General features: G+C 41.4%; 1 protein-coding gene across 1 annotated transcript in view; it reads right to left on the bottom strand.

Moving 5' to 3' along the window:
- Positions 1 to 1459: 1459 nt before the first annotated feature.
- LOC139410181 (AGBL carboxypeptidase 4) overlaps positions 1460 to 21289 on the bottom strand; it is a 409027-nt gene continuing 389197 nt past the window's right edge. Inside the window, exons 11-13 of the mRNA XM_071155635.1 lie at positions 13542 to 13704; positions 3570 to 3672; positions 1460 to 3476 (exon numbers count right to left, since the gene is read on the bottom strand). Coding sequence (XP_071011736.1) covers positions 3365 to 3476; positions 3570 to 3672; positions 13542 to 13704 — 378 coding nt within the window. The 3' untranslated portion in view covers positions 1460 to 3364. The remainder of the gene's footprint in view (positions 3477 to 3569; positions 3673 to 13541; positions 13705 to 21289) is intronic.

Genomic DNA, 21289 nt, shown 5'->3' on the forward strand with positions numbered 1-21289 from the left:
GACCAAAGGACAGATTTCCACCGGTCTAATATCCATTGCTCGTGTTTCTTGACCCAAGCAAGTCTCTTATTTTTATTGGTGTCCTTTAGTAGTGGTTTCTTTGCAGCATTTCGATCATGAAAGCTTGATTCACGCAGTCTCCTCTGAACAATTGATACTGAGATGTGTCTGTTACTTGAACTCTGTGAAGCATTTATTTGGGCTGCAATTTCTGAGGCTGGTAACTCTAATGAACTTATCCTCTGCAGCAGAGGTAACACTGGGTCTTCCTTTCCTGTGGCGGTCCTAATGAGAGCCAGTTTCATCATAGCGTTTGAGACTACATTTGAAGAAACAAAGTTCTTGAAATGTTTCCGATTGACTGACCTTCATGTCATAAAGTAATGATAGACTGTCATTTCTCTTTGCTTATTTGAGCTGTTCTTGCCATAATATGGACTTGGTCTATTGCCAAATAGGGATATCTTCTGTATACCACCCCTACCTTGTCACACCACAACTGATTGGCTCAAACGCATTAAGAAGGAAAGAAATTCCACAAATTAACTTTTAACAAGGCACACCTGTTAATTGAAATGCATTCCAGGTGACCTCATGAAGCTGGTTGAGAGAATGCCAAGAGTGTGCAAAGCTGCCATCAAGGCAAAAGGTGGCTACTTTGAAGAATCTCAAATATAATATATATTTTGATTTGTTTAACACTTTTGTGGTTACTACATGATTCCATATGCGTTATTTCATAGTTTTGATGTCTTCACTATTATTCTACAATGTAGAAAATAATAAAACATAAAGAAAAACTCTGGAATGAGTAGGTGTGTCCAAACTTTTGACTGGTACTGTATATACAAAAGGACACTCTTCCAACTAACCCTACACTAAAACATTAAAAACCCATTCCACTACCTTGACCTTATCTGTTCCTGTACCATGCAAATGGCCTGGAAGAAAGGGACACCACCACTCAACACATCCAGTAAGTAACTCTTCTAAAGTCAAATCTTGTCTCGTATACCCAAATACTTCCCTGGAGCTGCCACCACAACATCCATTTTCTGCGATTTATGTTCCATTTCTGCAGCACAGTTGATAACCATTGCTATGAACGCAGAGAAGCCAACCATACTGAAGCATATATTACTCATTAACCTATCCCTCTGTGCTGGCACAGACCTACTACTCACAGGATCCCTTATCCTTGGACCCATCCTTCTCAATTGTCTGCACTGCTTCAGCATACAACACCTTCTGCGCTACTCTGATATTGGTGGTCATGTGACTCTTGGGGGAAAATAAAACTGGAATTCAATCAATCTGCATTTTGTAGACTGTGTTCAGTGGATCCAACAAAAGTCCAAAACCATTTATTGGGCAGATTGAGAATAAATAGTTACAATGTCCTGATAAATGATGAAGCTGAATGAGCTGAAGAGCGATCAAATAAGTTGACTTTAGATCATGCCACGCATTTATTTTATTTGAGTAATGCTTAGAAAAACAAACTTCCAGTCCTACCACACATTAGTCTTGCATTCATGATCATCCTTTAGATGAGAAGTTATACACACCAACCTCTACTGGCTTTGTTATATACAGGGTGACACTGACCACAGCGGGGCTCTAAACAGACTTGTTTGCAGTGCTTTTACATTTGAGTAATTTAGCAGATGCTCTTATCCAGAGCAACTAAGGTTCCTTACTCAAGGGCACATTGACAGATATTCACCTAGTTGTCTCAGGGATTTGAACCAGCAACCTTTCAGATACTGGCCCACTGCTCTTAACCATTAAGCTACCTGCAGCTGCAATTAACCATCCTCTTAGATAAACAAGAGCCTCTGGGATTTGGTAAGAGGCTAAATAATGCATAACAAATGTAAGGACGGCTAATTAGAAATATAATTTTCTTGACTATTGAAGAGAAAATGTATTAACAATTCTCGCATGCATAGCTGTGTACAATTAATTAGAAAGTAATGTCCCCGGTCTCATTGAGAAAGCAATAGAGAATAATATATCTAGATAAAGCTTAAAATGATAGCAGCACAGTGGGGACCGTGCACTTTAAATAGAAGGAAGCATTTTCCTGTGTGTGTGCATGCAGTTTGTTTGTGTGTGTGTGTGTGCGTGTGTGTGCATGTGCAAGAGAGAGAGAGAGAGAGAGATGCGCTAACATGCACTTTAGTGTTGGACAGGTCCAGGTCTGACACATGTTCAGTGAAAGCATCAAAAGACAAATGTCTTTCGTCATTCTCGTACAGCCTCTCCATCTTCTCGTCAACCATGTAAAAGTCCTTTGTGTATGCTTTTATGCTGACAGATTGCCTCACTTATTCCAAATGACTGGTCTGAAAATTACATGTTGTTCTTCACGCCACACTTGACTAATGTACCATTCTCTCTATCTCTCCTACTTATGCCTTTGTGTTGAGCAAGTCCCATAGATGGTGTTTTACATAATGCAGTGAAAAGCACTCTGTGCTCTGAACAGATAGGTTGAATAGATGTTTACATTGCAGTAAGATATGGAAATTAATGGATATCAGTCAATTCAGGGCAAGTTCATACTTGATAGATACCCATCATTTTCTAGAGGGATTTCAAATTCATGAATTTTCTTCTATATTATAATCCATGAAATGACTTCAGTTGAAATCAAATTGACCCTAAGTCTGCTTCCTTTAAATCGCAAACACCTGTGTAAACTAATGCACTGACAATGACTGAACATCAATTTCACAAACTTACAAATGTGTGTTATATTTCATCGTTTTATCAACAGAATACTTAGATACCGATAAGGTCATGACTAAACAAAAATGGGTTACCCCTCCCATTACACCCCTCCAAATAATGTAGGATACAGAGCGGCAAGATAAACACAAAATAAGTTACTTACAAGAGAAAACACATGCACTTATTTTCAATGACATGCGTGAATACATTTGAATAAAAAGCAATACCTAAAATGGAAAAAGCACATTGTGGTAAAATATATGAATGACGTATGAAGGCCTCAAATGGACCGTGAGATGTATGTGTCAGCTTGATTCGTCCCATACATTTCATACAGTCAGAGCAACTTGCTCTAATGAAGTTCCATGGGTAAATATCCTCCAATTAACATGTTATCCAAAAGTGATCCGTTTGTGAAATTGCATCCTTTGTCTTGGGCTGATGCATCTAATTTTCATGAGGGCTGTGTGGATATAGTGTAGGGCTGTGTGGATATAGTGTAGGGCTGTGTGGATATAGTGTAGGGCTGTGGATATAGTGTAGGGCTGTGTGGATATAGTGTATGAGTCAGGAGCCTTATACAGTGGTCAGACTGGACTGGTCTCTCCAGTATGTTATTGCCAGGTGTCTAGTACTCTCCTGTGATACTCTGGTTCTTCCTCTCTCTTCCTCTCTCACTCCCAGAAGTCCTCCCATTCCCATTTCCATTCCCCTGTCGACCCTGGGACAATACCTCCATACTGAGGACACAAAAACATTAGTGAATATTATCAAGTTAAACAAATAGGATGTAAACTGGACAAGTTATTGAAATGTGTTATTAGAAATACTACCTGTTGATGTGATTTGGGATTTGTAGTTTGTTGTCATCAATGAAGTTGTTGTGCCTGTAGTAGTCGAGGAAGGTGCGGGCAACATTTCTTCCCAGCTTCATGTCTGAGGGGACCATGTTAAGGTTCTTCCCTATAACATGAACATATGGCGCTGTTAGCCTTTAGTTTAGTCAACAACAAGGCAATTTCTCCCTGGCTGGGAGGCATTTACTGGAGTTACACTGTTTCATTTCACAAAGCCTCTAAATCCTGCCTCTGACGCTCTACTATTAATTTAAATAAATAAATAAATAAAGCCCTAGTTTCTTCCTCACAGAAAAAATAGAACCATTTGCAGTAAATAACTAAGCAATAACCAGTAGAGAAATGTGGAGTATAAATTACCAGGCTACAACACACTGTGTTCCGCACTTAGTGGGGGTAAATCAACTGCATCAGCCCAAAACACGAAGGTGGAAGGCATCACAGTGGCAATTACTTACCGCCCCGGCTTTTTAAAAATTCACAAGTCTAGCCCCCAGCCCCCACCACATTATGGAAGGCATCAATAACTTGAGACACTTGATCATAAAACTGTGTGGTTACTCTGCATGCTGTTGCCATGACGCCGAGCTGGATTAGATCACAAACACAGATAATAACAAAATGATTTAGATTAAGGCAAAATGTAGATTTTTTTTTTTTTAAATGCTGGTCAATCTAGACGAATCACTACACACATAAATACTGTTAAGACAATAGGGAAAACGATGAGAAAAAATTCCCTCATGTACGATTATAATTCATAGGACCAGAACAAGAAAAAAAATGAGTGACAACTACCAGTAATCCATATTTCATCAAAGATGGACACATAGGTTCCCCAGTGAAGGTGCTGTTATGAATATATTCTTTACCAGACAGACCAAAATGATGAAATGACACAGAGACATAATTGTTCACCTCTTGTCATTTCCTTGTTGATGTTCAGATATGACCTGTCTATCTGTCACACCTCTATGATTGAAACAAGTGCCCGTATAAAAATAAATTGTGTATTTTTTGTATTATTATTCCTTTCAACGCTCAGATATTACCTAGGAAACATAAATCCAAGGCCTTGTAGGTGAAATCCCATTATCCAAAGCTGTTAACTCATAAACAATCCATCCTTGGGCTGAATTGAGTGTCTGGGTGGAGGTCCATGCCTTTGTGTCTTTTCAGTGAACACATGCACGTGCACACACATCACACTGTATGGAAGCTAACATGTCATAGATTAACAAAGAAGACAAATCAAATCAAATTGTATTAGTCACCTACCCGTGGTTAGCAGATGTTAATGTGAGTGTAGCGAAATGCTTGTGCTTCTAGTTCTGACAGTGCAGCAATATCTAACAAGTAACAATTCCACAACAACCACCCAACACACACAAATCTAAGTAAAGGGACGGAATAATAATATGTACATATAAATATATGAATGAGCGATGACTGAGCGGTATAGGCAAGATGCAATAGATGGTATAGAATATAGACACTCTTGCCGACAGTTGTGGCTGCTTTGTGTGATATATTGTTGTCTCTACCTTCTTGCCCTTTGTGATGTTGTCTGTGCCCAATAATGTTTGTACCATGTTTTGTGCTGCTACTATGTTGTTATGTTGTGTTGCTACCATGCTGTTGTTGTCTTAGATCTCTCTTTATGTAGTGTTGTGTTGTCGTGATGTTTTTTCCTATAGGTGTCCTGGAGGGCAGGTAGTTTGCCCCCGGTGATGCGTTATGCAGACCTCACTAGCCTCTGGAGAGCCTTACGGTTGTGGGTGGTGCAGTTGCCGTACAAGGTGGCGATACAGCCCGACAGGATACTCTCAATTGTGCATCTGTAAAAGTTTGGGGGTTTTAGGTGTTAAGCCACATTTTTTTAGCCTTCTGAGGTTGAAGAGGCGCTGTTGCACCTTCTTCACCACACTGTCTGTATAGGGTGCCTCCCATTTGCCCTATTTTGGCTTTGAGTGCCAGCACCTTCCTCATCCCCCTTCCATACCCCACTGTTGCTACTCAGTCAACTTAGCCTGGAAAGGTGGTGTCTCTGTGAGCCTCCATTCGTCACTCTGCCGGTCGATGGGCACTCTCCGCACAGCTCCAGCTCTTGTATTTACACCCATCTGTCTGGCGCTACAACCTCTGCATCATGCCATTAACTATTTTAGGCTCATAACCTGCTATGCATCTATCGTTACACTAATCTTCTTCTCTAGTTATTTTAGAAGGGTAACATGCAGTATCTTAATTCCAGCCTTATGTCATGTTGACCATCCTCTGAAGTGAGTACCATAATTTTGAGGATTCTTCTGAAGACATGATGCAGTACATCATACTTGTCCTCCAGACTGTTATAATCCAATACAGGTCTGTTTTAATCCAGAGTGCTCTCCATAAGGTTATCCTACACCAGCCTCTCCAGCCACTGATAGACCACCATCCCTCATGTATCCCTGACATCTTCATTTTGACCTTGGGAAAGTTTTGTGTTACCCCGTGATCAAACGGTGCCAGCACAAACGCATGCTCTGAGCAATGACAGAAATATCCCAGAAACCCGTGGAGTGCAGATGGCCTCTCAGCTTGTGATGTCACATCTCACATCTATTACAGGAAGTTGGTGATGGATGGCCGCTTCGGAAGGAAAATACTTCATCTGCATCACAGCTGCGGGCGGGACACTCCAACACCCTGATTGGCTACTGACCTGTTGCCAAGGGCAACCAGAGCAGTCGGGATGAGCTGCTAGCGGCAGGAAGTGAGGACTCTGCCAAAGCACAGCCTGAGGGCAGCTCGCGAAGGAGGGCGGAAAGTTCCAAAACATCAACTCAACACACCAGGCAGGAGGGAAAGGTGTTGCATAATCAAGGGGGGTGGAAGTTTGGCAGCCCTTCCTGCAATGGTGCATAAAGAAACAAATGTATGCAGTTGGCAATATGTAAGTATTTTACTGACACAAATGTCACATTCCACCTAGACAGTACATTTTCCCTTTCAGAATGAAGGTGCACATCAGAATTTCTATATTACTATCAAAGTTCCTTCCAATTCCTTGTCTCCATAGAAAACAAGGCTGCCCAATATAAGTAGGCCCATTGGCACAGTCAGGCAGAAAATAAGCCTTCCCTGAAGGACCTTCCCTGCCAAGATGGACAATATCTTCCTCTCAGGATAATTTCTATACTAAATCTCCCTGCCTGGAGACAAACACAGGACATCAGGCTAAACGACTGGACACTAGACAGCTGGCTCTGAACTCAATAGCAGTCCATTCTACTGTAACTCACAAAGAGGACAGGCCAGGGAATACAGGATGTCCTCGGGAAACATGGCAAGAAATTTGGTGGTAAATTAGGGTGTGCTTCATTGTGTTATCAGATGGAGAACTGGACAGCGGAGGTAGACTACAGTAAAGCTCAGAGAGGACCTCTTTGTGGTGCTTGTTGGGTAAGGTGATAGGAACTCAACTTTTGGTACATTGGAATGTCAGGTCAATGAGAAGAGGAGAGTTGTGCTGGGTGCTCTGGCCTGCCAGATCTACAGTATGGCAGAGAGGATACTGCAGCAGCTTTGGAGCATGAGGGGCTTTAATATCTCCTCTACCCTCTTGTAGGATCGATAAAGGCCTTTGTTGTGACTCAAGGACAAGCCACCATGGGGCTGATGAGGTGATGAGACAATGGGAAAATGGACACTCCACAGCAGATACGACAGATGATTTGTTTACCAAGCTGTTTATCTGCTTTCAGTGTCATGTGCCCAGTCTAAACAGACAGACGGACAATGATGCCCCAATGACAAGGAACAAAACACCAGCGTCCACAGCAGACCATCCCTAACAAGAAGACAAATTAGGGACATCAGCGCCATCAATACCATCAAGTGACAGGCCTGTCACCAGGGTGATACAAAGAGCCAATTAACAATGCTAATTAAAACAGTAAACAGCGGTGCACAAAGGGAGCATGTTTTCCCCCCGCAGCTAAACTATGTTCAAAGACCTTGTGTCCTTTTCCTATAAGAAACTTTGTAGCTAATGTGTAATGCTTCATTCATTAGACATCCAACACCTGTTCTCCCCCTTAAAGACATCCAGACACAAAACACAGGCATCCATGCAGTAACAAAGACATACACACGCATGAACACACACACACACACACACACACACACACACACACACACACGCACACACACACAGCTATCAGATAGGGCCTCATCTTCAGCAGACTCCTAATGGGGACTGACAGCAGTGATAAGGAGTAGCCCTGAGTGCTGCAGGTCTGGAGTCTGTCCAGTGTCCGTCACTTAAGAGGTGCAGAGGGCAGGCAGCAGATATGTCCAGTGGCTAGATTGGTAAGTACGTACATCTCATGCCATAAAGCTCTCAGAGCCACTGGCTGAGCAGCATCAGATGACCTCTATCTAATCTGTCTGTCTAAAAGCCAGTAGGGATGATGAAGGAAACTTAATTTAAGACTCCATGTATACTGTCACGCAAGTCAACTAATAGGGTTTTGAATGGCATGAAATTCCTAATTATATTTGTTTGTGGATAAAAGTAAGCCTACCCTGTGATTTAATGGAAAGGAGAAAGAAAATAAGTCAACAATTGAGAGAATCCTACCACGTCTAATGATGATCTGAGGAGCATATTAATGCAACTGTGGGAGAATATTTGCCTACTTGTCACTGTCCATCAACTAAGTGTCATGATTAGCGAAGCCTGAAATGTTCAATTGGCAGGTTTGGTATTCAAATGTCCCTGTGTGAGTCACGCTCCCATACTTTGCGTGTGTCAATGTATTGCTGTTGTCAGAGTGATCTCCCAGACTGCAGCTAGCTGTCAGGCCGTGCCGTCTTCTGTGGGCTGGTGATTGATGTTGAAGCCAGGAGGAACCACCGAGCTGTCCGGTTCCACATTGTGCTCCTCGTGCTGTATCAATTTATGTGTATGGAACGTGTTCAGGACAGCACAACACTTAAGTGAAGCAGTGATACCAAACTAAGGGTTTGACAACATGGCCATGCTTGATTGAGTGAGACTTTTATAGGTCTTTCAGTAGCCGTCTGGACTGGAGCCTAAAGGACAGGGGGAAATGGCACACCGACGGGACAAGGAGCTGTCTCTCTTCAGTCCAGCGCTGGACTTGTTAACTCAAGAGTAAAAAGGGCAACGCATAGCTCCCTCTCACCACTGGCATGTCTGGTCACATGACATAGCTAGCACTGGAGTCCATTGTCCAATCAACCCTCATCATCTTACTTTAAATAGATGGAAGGCATTGTGTAAAGTTCTATAAAAAATAACTAAAAGTGGGAAGACATGAAAGTCACAGATTACTTGCTCTCCCAGTCAAAGCATCAAGCTGGGTTTTGAATAAGGTCCCAGATTCTTTCAACATTCACACTGTCTGGTCTCCCTGTTAATGATGCTCTGACATTACAGTGTGTATACCTCATGAAAAAGATCAAGTTTGATTGAGAAATTAGAATAACCTGAAAACCTCCACAATGACCTAAATGAGAAAATAGAATAACCTTGACAGAAAGGTAGACCAAATGTGTCTGCTCCGTCCTACTTCAGATATATTACAAATTACATACTTGAAGTAAGACATAACATTTTGAATAATGTATTTTTTGAAGTTATTTTAAGAAAACAGCTCCATCACAAAGTCTTTAAACAAGAGGTTGGTATTGTACCTTCCTCTGTTTGAGTGCTCATCTCTTCACAATGTTGCCAATCCCTATCCATGGAGAGCCATAACAGACCAGCACACAGAGACTATAGACTCAGAGGGACACCAGTCCTATGAAGCCACAGTGGAATCTTCACAATAGGACATCAGTCTAAGAACAAAGCAAATGCCTCAGTGAATTCTCAGCATGAAACATTGTTTCTCTCCATTTCGTGCAAGATTACAGGTGGTGAAATCATTAAACGACCGAGAATATTCCAACTGCTCTGGCGTGGAACATTCACAGCTTGCTCATTCAATATAATGAGCCTTTTAGACCTGGGTGACCATAGACGGGGGAAGGAAAGTAAGGAAAAATCTGTGAATTTGAAAAATATGAAATACGCATTGACGTGGGGAGCAAGAAAAGACCCTCTCTCTGGCTGGAAACCTGTTGCAGGTTTTTGAAAATAACCGTTTTTCTTAAGTTTGATCCTACCCTGTGATGAAACAGTGAAGCTTTTTTTTAGGATCTTTCATCTTATCTTTTTAATCACAGAAACGGGCCATTTTCACATATGTAGATACTAGTATTGTGCAGGAGATAATGAATATGATGTTGAAAAGTGGCAGAATTGCCCTTTAAGATTTCAATTATGGTGATTACAAGGTCCTTCCATCAAATTAGTCCATTTTGGGTAGCGTAACTTGGTGATTTTGGTGTTGTTGATGTCACCAAATTATTACATTCTGTCATGAAGAGCACATGTTCAACTTAATAAAAAACACTTTGTTTCCACCTCGAGGTTAAAAAAAGAAAGAAAAAGACTTTAGTAAGTTCCTGTTAAGTGCCAAATAAATAAAGCAAAAGGGTTGACCGTAACAGGGTTGACCGTAACTGGGTTGACCGTAACAGGGTTGATGATTTCCTCTTAAATCAGCCATACATCCCCTTGAGACAGGGGGAATAGAAGCTTGTTGTGTGCAACAGGGAGGGGCAACTGAATGCAAGCTTAACAAAAAAAAAATGTATTGGTAAAATTATAGGTAACAGGGTTGACGTGTTATGCTTGACCCACCCCAAAACACCAGAAAATGGCCAAAAAGAGTAGAACTAGCTCATCTGCTTTTCCACTATGATTTGACTATTAGATGTTCACTGTTTGTTAATTTTTTTTTTTAAAGGAATAGTTTCACCATATTAAAATGAGAATTCAGTTCACGTAATAGGGTGGACAACGTAAGGACAGGTTTTTTTTTTCTTTACCTTAAAAATGTATCACTAATCATATGAAATAAATAATAGCCTTCAGAAATTACTTTGTCAAAGCAACCAAATAACTAGGGCTTTCCAATGATGGTGAAACCTTGAGACATTTTTTTTTGGGGGGGGGGGGGGTTAAGTGTGTTAAATCTTAATAGACGTCACAGAGAGTGCACAGAGGGACGAGTCAAAATGGGCACTTCATTTAATATAACAGGCTTTAAACAGGAGAAGGGGGGATTCATTTGGGTGTCCAGGTAATTATTTATTTATAATTCATTCATTTTTAGAGCGGGAGGGGGGTTGCAAAGCATAAAGGTCTTTGTTGATGATTTGCACGCTCAATAGACCAGATCACCAGGGAGTAAAAAGCGACATGGCTGGTTCCTTCAACCTGTCTGACCCCAATCTTTGCTCTACACGAAGTCCCCGCTGCCCTCTCCCTGCGTAGTGCTGACACTCCCCCTCCCCAAGCCCAGCTACACGCATCCCCCAGGCCTGTTCCTGCCTGCCTCCAGCAGGGCCCCCTACCATTACTCAGTCCCCCCTCCACATCCCGATCACCCACTAGGCTCGCCTCCATGGTATTCCTATATAATGTTCTTCCATTTACATTATTACCTCACCTCATCCATCTTGCTTTCAGCCAGCATACTTTAGCGCAGAGAGACCAACAAAGACAGCCAGTAAACACTGCTACTCCAGAAGCATAAAGGGGGTGTGACGGACCGCAGCAGCTCTGTTCTGTTTTCTTATCTCTTTCTTTAAGCCCACTGCACAGTGACAAATAATCAAGGGACTTGTTATGCACTTGCAGTGTGTGGCTATCACCGTGGTTATGCTATGTGCATACATATTACAGCAGCCTCTCTGTTCCAACTGTCTCCTCTGTACAGCACAGCTCTTTTATGTGGGGAAACAAAGAAAGGAACATTTTCAAGGAGAGGAGCATCACGGGTAAATTATGACTCTTTCCACACACAGTAAAGATATTTTTTTTGTTTCCATCCCCTCTCTGACACTAAGGGAAAAGAATGTCCTGGAGGCAGTGTAATTCTACATGAATGGGTTTCTTATTATAGCGAGCCAGCCAACTAGGCCTTGGACTTGACAGTTCAGTGGAGCACTGGGTTGGGGAAAAACATTGAGTGAGATGAGAAGGCTTTACAGCCCTTTTGATATAAACACAAGATAAATAAATAATTAAACAAAGAAGTGAATGGATGCCCTGTATATAAGGGTAGCTGGCAGTGGGTTGTCTACAGTGTGACAGAGTGATACAAGGCAGGCAGGGACAGAGCCACATGGAGCTGAGCCACACACAGACACCTCACCCTCCTGGCACTAGAGGGCACTTACGGTACACAGAACATCTCCTCTCATCTCAAAACAGGGAATATGGGCACTGTATAGTAAGTACACTTTTATGCCTGTAGGCTGACTCCACACCACTCTGGTTTTCTGCTTCATCTCTATCCCATGGATCTGAGACGTGTCTCCTCTTTTCCAACAAAGTTTGTTAAAATGGTTAAAAACAAATTAATCTGAAGGAACATTTTAGTCTATAGAGAATGTCTATTTAATGCCTATTTATTTTTTAAGGCTCCCGAGTGGCGCAGTGGTCTAAGACACTGCATCTCAGTGCAAGAGAAGTCACTAAAGTCCCTGGTTTGAATCCAGGCTGTATCACATCCGACTGTGATTGGGAGTCCCATAGGGCGGCGCACAATTGGCCCAGCGTAGTTTGGGTTTGGCCGGAGTAGGCTGTCATTGTAAATAAGAGTTTGTTCTTAACTGACTTGCCTGGTTAAATAAAGGTTACACATTTAACCCTGAATGCATTTGGAGTGTACAAAAGACTATGCAATTAACAGGCCTGCTGTATTCTATTCTTCATCACAACAAAAGCAGAACACACATGCTCTCTACCTCTTTTGTAAACAAAATCAATGGGGCAGGTGTTGCCTTCCCACTGTCACTACGTATCTGGCTGAACAAAAGAGCAAGGCAGCGCTCAGGTGGATAAGGGCTGACCTGACTCGTCTACATCTCAGCCCTGTACTGCCTGTCGATCGAGCCAGGCCTCCAATAATGACTAGGAAATCAATAGGCTCTCGTCTGGCCCTAAATGAGGTTGTTACTATAGGGGCAGGCAGTGTGGATAAACGCTGGGGGATGGAGAACCAGTACAATAGACTGACATTATCACCATCAGCCCTCATTAGTGGGCTCTACAGACGGATTTTCTGTTGCATGGTGTACAGACACGGCCCAGATAATTTCACTGGCCAAGACATCTGCACAGGTCTGGCTTTTGTCTACTCAGGAGTAGCATTGATTTGGAGAATCAGACCTTTTGTAGTCCAGAGTATCTCCCTCAAGAAGACACAAATTCAATCTGCCCACAGTGCCCAATCGCTGCGCACAGACTGGGCTCTCAGGGAGAAATCGGATTCTGTTTTCGATGCGTGTTGGTGTCCACAAAAACACAAAACACTGTTAGTGTTTGTACACTGATTTGCTGGCTCAATGACATGAGCCTTTCAATATACAACAGAACCTCTCACTCAATTTCCCTTTAAACCAATCTGTGCTGCAGCCTGCATCCCACAAGTCCCAGGCACCAGTAATATACCCTCCCTTTGCAACCCTAGTCCCAGGCACCACAACATACAATCCCCTCTGTTCCTGTTGCATATCTTGTCCTACATGGATGGACAGGGTGTATTGATGTAACTATCAATCAACTCTGACACCAATACAGCATGCTTTCTATGATATGTGAAGCTCTGAAGTTTGGGGAAGTTAGTGGAGGGAGAGAGGGAGGGAGGAGACATACACGTGTACACGTGTTGTGTGCTCCATCTCTGTCTCTCCCCCTGATGCCTCCTCTCCTTTCTCCTCCATCAGCCAGCGGGGGAGGCTGGGAAGGCGTGGGCAGAAGGAGGCGGGGGCCCGGCCAGGCTCCCTGGGAACCCTGATGACAATGAGAGAGAAGGATACAGGTGTCCTCTGTGTAGGGAACGGGCGACGTGCTCCCCGCTGCCATGTAGCTGTAGAAGGACACCTCCAGGGTGTAGCAGTAGGACGTGTCGTCCAGCAGGCCACCCAGGAAGCGCCTCCCGGTGCCAGCCTTCACCACGTCACGGTTAAACGACGTGTTGGACTGTGAAGTGAAACACTGTTAATACAGAATATATTCTACTATACCAACATTATAAATCAATAATTAGTCAGACAAGTGACAAAGTATATGTGTATAGAAGCCGAAACACGTCAGAGTTTTTAAACTTTGTTTCCATTGAACATGCCATTCAAATAAAGGTATTTTAATTCATTATATGAAGAGTGCCTTAGTCCTCCTTTTTTTTGGTGTATGTTGGTGAATTTCAATGCTTAATTCTAATAATTCCCACACAACTCATTGTGGTCTTGTTGTAATGCATATATGTCCAATCAAAAGAGCATTTTTGAACAATGGGACAATTGTGTTAATATACTTCTAAGAAAACCAATGGTCCAAACTTAATGTCTCTATTATAATCGGTTAAAAAGTTATTGGAGTTTATAAACTTTTGGATTGACAGAATTAGGGTGACTAAATCAATGGAGGCCAGAGAACACATGGTCAAAAATCTGGAAAATTGAACTGCGTCAATTTGAATGGATTCTGTGCAAGAATTAAGCCTACTGGTTAACGTTACCTGACAGGCTCACTTTCCCATTGAACTCGTCATCTTTCTCCTCAACTCCACAGGACATAAAACAATATAGAGGTAAGATGGATATCGATTTTGAATACACGACATGTATTATTTTCATATTTTATTATACACTTTTCACATTAATTATAAATTCCTGTTTTCGAAAATTTCTCACGAAAATAATATCTGAAATGTCAACGGAGCACTGAGTGTAAACCAAGATTTTTATTTTCAAAGCCTTTTACAGTTAATTCAGCTCGTCGTGTTAATTTAGCATTTTGCTACCCACGGCAACAACATGCTACCCACGACAACCTCAAAATGTTAAATTATCAAAAGTTGTTACGACAAACCTGCACCGCCATGTCAACAGAGCTCGATATAGACAGGTTAGCTGAAAGCAATTTGCGCGCTTCAATGTGGGCAGAAGTCCAATCAGTTTTTAGATTTTAGATGGCCAGATAGCTTGCAATAATGACACGAAGCTGCCACGTGGAGAATTGTAGATGTCTCGTTTCAGCTAGTTTTATCTTGTCCTTGATACCATGTCTTGTTTTGAGGTGTTTTTACTGATGTCACTTCTATGCTAATATGGAAAAAATTCACTAGCTAGCTAACCATGAACTGTAACGATGTATTTGAGAGACAAGTACTCATTGTCAAATCAAAAATCAAATCAAATTGTATTTGTCACAAGCTTCGTAAACAACTGGTGTAGACTAACAGTGAAATGCTTACATATGGGCCCTTCCCAACAATACAGAGAGAAAAATAGAAAGATAATAACACAAATAAATACACAATGAGTAACGACAACTTAGCGTAGGGGTAAAGTGTCAACCAGCTAAAGGTGTCACAACCAGTTATTGAGTGGTAAGGGGCAATTCCTTTTCACACAGGGGAATTGGGTGTTGCATAACTTCGTTATTTTATTTAATTAAGTATACATTTTTGTTATTTGTAAACTCAGGATCACTTGATCTAATATTAGGTTTTGGTTGAAGATCTGCTAACATTCAATATAAAACATAAGTGAAAATCAGAAAGGCGCAAATACTTTTTCACGGCACTGTATTTGGTTAACTATTTAGCAGTCTTATGGCTTGGGGGTAAAATATTTTCAGGGTCCTGTTGGTTCCAGACTTGCTGCAAATGTACACTGAACAAATATAAAATGCAACATGTTGGTCCCATGTTTCATGAGCTGAAATAAAAGATCCCAGAAATGTTCCATACATACAAAAAGCTTATTTCTCAAAAATCTTGTGCACACATTTGTTTATACCTCTGTTAGTGAGCATTTCTCCTTTGCCCAGATAATCCATCCACCAGACAGTTGTAGCGTATCAAGAATCTGATTTAACAGCATGATCATTACACAGATGCACCTTGTGCTGGGGACAATAAAAGGCCACTAAAATGTGTAACTTTGTCAGACAACACAATAGAGCCCCACAGTGGTGTCATAATACCCATAAAACCTAGCGGTCAAACAGGGAAATGGTTCCAATCGTTTTTCCACCATTCATTTTCCCATAGGGAATTTTAGAATTTTAGACCAGTAAAATAAGGGTTGTGTTTCTTGTAGGCTTACCCTGGCGTGACATTATGATAACAATGTAAATCTCTCTCGGTGTCACGTTCTGACCATAGAGAGTCCTTATTTTCTATGGTGGAGTAGGTCAGGGTGTGACTGGGGGGTTAGTCTAGTTTATTATTTCTATGTGGGTGTTCAAGTTTTCATGTTTCTATGTTGGTGATTTGTATGATTCTCAATTAGAGGCAGCTGGTAATCGTTGTCTCTAATTGGGGATCATATTTAAGTAGTGTTTGTTCTGCACCTTGGTCCTTCTCTACAAACGAACGTGACACTCGGACAAGGTTACTGTCATCAATATATTTGTCTCTATTTACAGATTGGAAAATGCTAATTAGAATCAAAGGAGACATCATGCAAGACTACAAATCTCTGCAAGCTCCTGAATGTCATCTCTAGCTGACACCTTTGTTAACATGTAGTGTCAATTTAAAACTTGCACAAGACAGTTTGCTAAATTTTAAATTTAAAGACATTTAACCAATGTATTACTAAATTTACCTAACATTAGATAGTTAATCCAGAGATTCTTACCTTTGCCTTGATTCGGCAGTCTTGTCCAGATCACCATGGCATTTGTAGCTCTTTATGATAGCCACATTATCAGCTAATTATCATTTCATTTTTGTGGGGTAAATACAGATGAATATATTGATAAGTCACCTTGTCCTAGAGAGATTGACACGGTTATCAAAATGTCACGCCAGGGTAAGCCTACACGAAACACAGCTTTTATTTTAAGAGTTTCTAAAATCCCCTATGGGGGGGGGAACAATTGGAGCTTTTTCTTGTTTGACCACTAGGGTTTATGGGTATTATGACTCATACTGTGGTACTCTATGCCACAGATGTCTCAAGTTGAGGGAGTGTGCAATTGGCATACTGACTGCAGGAATGTCTACCAGAGCTGTTGCCAGATAATTGAATGTTAATTTCACTACTATAAGCCGCCTCCAACGTCATTTTAGAGAATTTGGCAGTATATCCAACCTTCCTCACAGCCACAGACCACGTGCATGGCGACGTGTGGGTGAGCGTTTTGCTGTTCACAACGTTTAATTCAGAGTGCCCCATGGTGGCGATGGAGTTATGGTATGGGCAGGCATAAGCTACGGACAACGAACACAATTGCATTTTGTCAATTTCAATGCACAATGATAATGTGACAATATCCTGAGGCCCCTTGTCTTGGCATTCATCCGCCACCATCACCTAATATTTCAGCAGGATAATTCACGGCCCCATGTTGCAAGGATCTGTACCCAATTCCTGAAAGCTGAAAATGTCCCAGTTCTTCCATGACCTGCATACTCACCAGACATGTCCCGATTGAGTACATTTGAGATGCTCTGGATCGACATGTACGACAACGTGTTCCAGTTCCGTCCAATATCCAGCAACTTTGCACAGCCATTGAAGTGGGACAACATTCCACAGGCCACAATCAACAGCCTGAACAACTCTATGCGAAGGAGATATGCTGCATGAGGCAAATGGTCACACTAGATACTGAATGGTTTTCTAATCCACGCCTGTACTTATTTTTTTAAGGTATCTGTGACCAACCGATGCAAATCTGTATTCCCAATCATGTGAAATCCATAGATTAGGGCCTTATACATTCATTTAAATTGACTGATTTACATATATGAACTGTAACTCAGTAAAATCTTTGAAATAGTTTTCTGTTGCATTTATATTTAGATATTTATTTATATTTATCTTTTCAATAAACATTGGAGAGACATATACAGTGCCTTCGGAAAGTATTCAGGCCCCTTGACTTTTTCCACATTTTGTAATTTTGCAACCTTATTCTAAAATGGATTAAATAAATACAAATATTTATCAATCTACACACTACCCCATAATGACAAAGTGAAAACAGGTTAAGACATTTTTGCAAATTTATAAAAATAAAAAACAAACCTTATTTACATAAGTATTCAGACACTTTGCTATGAGACTCGAAATTGAGCTCAGGTACATCCTGTCCACATTGATCATCCTTGCGATATTTCTACAACTTGATTGGAGTCCACCTGTGATAAATTCAATTGATTGGACATGATTTGGAAAGCCACTTTTGACAGTGCATGTCAGAGCAAAAACCAAGCCATGAGGTCGAAGGAATTGTCCGTAGGATTATGTTGAAGCACAGATATATTTAATTTATTTTTATTTCACCTTTATTTAACCAGAAAGGCAAGTTGAGAACAAGTTCTCATTTACAATTGCGACCAGGCCAAGATAAAGCAAAGCAGTTCGACACGTACAACAACACAGAGTTACACATGGAGTAAAACAAACATAAAGTCAATAATACAGTAGAAAAATAAGTCTATATACGATGTGAGCAAATGAGGTGAGATAAGGGAGGTAAAAGCAAAATAAAGTAAATACAATATCGCAAGTAACACACTGGAATGGTAGATTTGCAGTGGAAGAATGTGCAAAGTAGAAATAGAAATAATGGGGTACAAAGGAGCAAAATAAATACAGTAGGGGAAGAGGTAGTTGTTTGGGCTAAATTATAGATGGGCTATGTACAGGTGCAGTAATCTGTGATCCGGGGAAGGGTACCAAAAAATGTCTGCAGCATTGATGGTCTCCAAGAACACAGTGGCCTCCATCATTCTTAAACGGAATAAGTTTGGAACCACCAAGGCTCTTCCTAGAGCTGGCCGCCCAGCCAAACCTCACAATTGGGGGAGAAGGGCCTTGGTCAGGGAGGTGACCAAGAACCTGATGGTCATTCTGACAGAGCTCTAGAGTTCCTCTGTGGAGATAGGAGAACCTTCCAGAAGGACAACCATCTCTGCAGCACCAATCAGGCCTTTATGGTAGAGTGGCCAGATTGAAGCCACTCATCAGTAAAATGCAAATTACAGCCTGCTTGGAGTTTGCCAAAAGCCACCTAAAGACTCTCAGACCATGAGAAACAAGATTCTCTGGAAACCAATACTGAACTCTTTGAAATGAATGCCAAGTGTCACGTCCGAAGGAAACCTGACACCATCCCTATGGTGAAGCATTGTGGTGGCAGCATCATGCTGTGTGATGTTATTCAGCAGCAGGGACTGGGAGACTAGTCAGGATTGAGGGAAAGATGAAGGGAACAAAGTACAGAGAGCTCCTTGATGAAAACATGCTCGAGAGCACTCAGGACCTCAGACTGGGGCGAAGGTTCACCTTCCAACAGGACAATGACCCTAAGCACACAGCCAAGACAAAGCAGGATTGGCTTCGGGACAAGTGTCTTATGGTCCTTTAGTGGTCCAGCCAGAGCCCGGACTTGAATGCTATCAAACATCTCTGGAGAGACCTGAAAATAGCTGTGCAGCAACGCTCCCCATCCAACCTGACAGAGATTGAGAGGATCTGCAGAGAAGAATGGGAGAAACTCCCCAAACACAGGTGTGCCAAGCTTGTAGCATCATACCCAAGACTCAATGCTGTAATTACTGCCAAAGGTGCTTCAAAGTCAATTATATTTTTTATAAATTATACAAAATTTCTAAAAACCTGTTTTTGCTTTGTCATTATGGGTTGTGTGTAGATAGTTCCCCCCCCCCCCCCCCTTATCAATATAATCAATTTCGGAAAAAGACTGTAACATAACAAAATGTGGAAATGGTCAAGGGCTCAGGAATACTTCCCGAAGGCACTGTAGTTTGTGTTGTCAACAATCTAAGCCATCGCTGTCTGTTTAACCCCATAGTTGCGCATGTGTTGGTTTTGTTGCTAAACAACCGACCGTTTAATAGGTTACAAAATCCGACATTTTGGATATATTGAACGATTCAGAACATGAATAATCGTATTTGTCTTGGTAAAATGTTATAAAATATAACATAAGGAAGTGAAATTTCATCACCAAAGCGTGTTTTCACCTACTCTGGTCAGAGTGGGTGGACACCCTCCATATGACATGTATTTTCAGTCAGCTTCAGTGTAATACATGATTAAGTCAATTTAGTTTCCATTGCACTCTAGTAGTCCACTCAACATGAATGGAACTTGACCCCTGTAACGTAAATGCAGGGTTGGCTTTCACTCCTGGCAGTTTTCACTTATTTATTTCTATGTGCTTTGGGCAGTGCTGAATGGGCAGGAAAAAAAAGAGCAGAGTAAGGGACATGACTTCTGGCCTGCTGTCACCACTACTGTACACACCCCAATGGTATACACTCACACTCGACGCGAGCATGCACATGCAGAAGTACACACACACACAAACGGTGTGGTGAAGATGGTGCTGCAGTGGATAGTTGCCGTCTTATGGGCTCCTAACCAATTCTGATATTATGTGTGTTTTTTTTACGCTGATCTTAACTTGTTTTACATACTGTTGTCGGAAATTTACATACCCTTAGCCAAATACATTTAAACTCAGTTTTTCACAATTCCTGACATTTAATCCTAGTAAAAAATTCCCTGTTTTAGGTCAGTTAGGATCACCACTTTATTTTAAGAATGTGAAATGTCAGAATAATAGTAGAGACAATGATTTATTTCAGCTTTTATTTCTTTCATCACATTCCCAGTGGGTCAGAAGTTTACATACATGCAATTAGAATTTGGTAGCATTGCCTTTAAATTGTTTAATTTGGATCAAACGTTTCAGGTAGCCTTCCACAAGCTTCCCACAATAAATTGGGTAAATTTTGGCCCATTCCTCCTGACAGAGCTGGTATAACTGAGTTAGGTTTGTAGGCCTCCTTGCTCGCACACACTTTTTCAGTTCTGCCCACACATTTTCTATAGGATTGAGGTCAGGGCTTTGTGATGGCCACTCCAATACTTTGACTCTGTTGTCCTTAAGCCATTTTGCCACAACTTTGGAAGTATGCTTGGGGTCATTGTTCATTTGGAAGACCCATTTGCGACCAAGCTTTAACTTCCTGACTGATGTCTTGAGATGTTGCTTCAATATATCCACATAATTTTCCTGCCTCATGATGCCATCTATTTTGTGAAGTGCACCAGTCCCTCCTGCAGCAAAGCACCCCTACCTTCAGGCGTTTGAAAATTGCTCCCATGGATGAACCAGACTTGTGGAGGTCTACAATTTTTTTTCTGGGGTCTTGGCTGATTTCTTTTGATTTCCTTATGATGTCAAGCAAAGAGGCACTGAGTTTGAAGGTAGACCTTGAAATACATACACAGGTACACCTCCAATTGACTCAAATGATGTCAATTAGTCTATCAGAAGCTTCTAAAGCCATTACATAATTTTCTGGAATGTTCCAAGCTGTTTAGAGGCACAGTCAACTTAGTGTATGTAAACTTCTGACCCACTGGAATTGAGATACAGTGAAATAATCTGTCTGTAAACAATTGTTGGAAAAATTACTTGTGTCATGCCCAAAGTAGATGTCCTAACCGACTTGCCAAAACTATAGTTTGTTAACAAGAAATTTGTGGAGTGGTTGAAAAACGAGTTTTAA

Source organism: Oncorhynchus clarkii, chromosome 5 (assembly GCF_045791955.1).
Source record: "Oncorhynchus clarkii lewisi isolate Uvic-CL-2024 chromosome 5, UVic_Ocla_1.0, whole genome shotgun sequence".
NCBI classification, from domain to species: domain Eukaryota; kingdom Metazoa; phylum Chordata; class Actinopteri; order Salmoniformes; family Salmonidae; genus Oncorhynchus; species Oncorhynchus clarkii.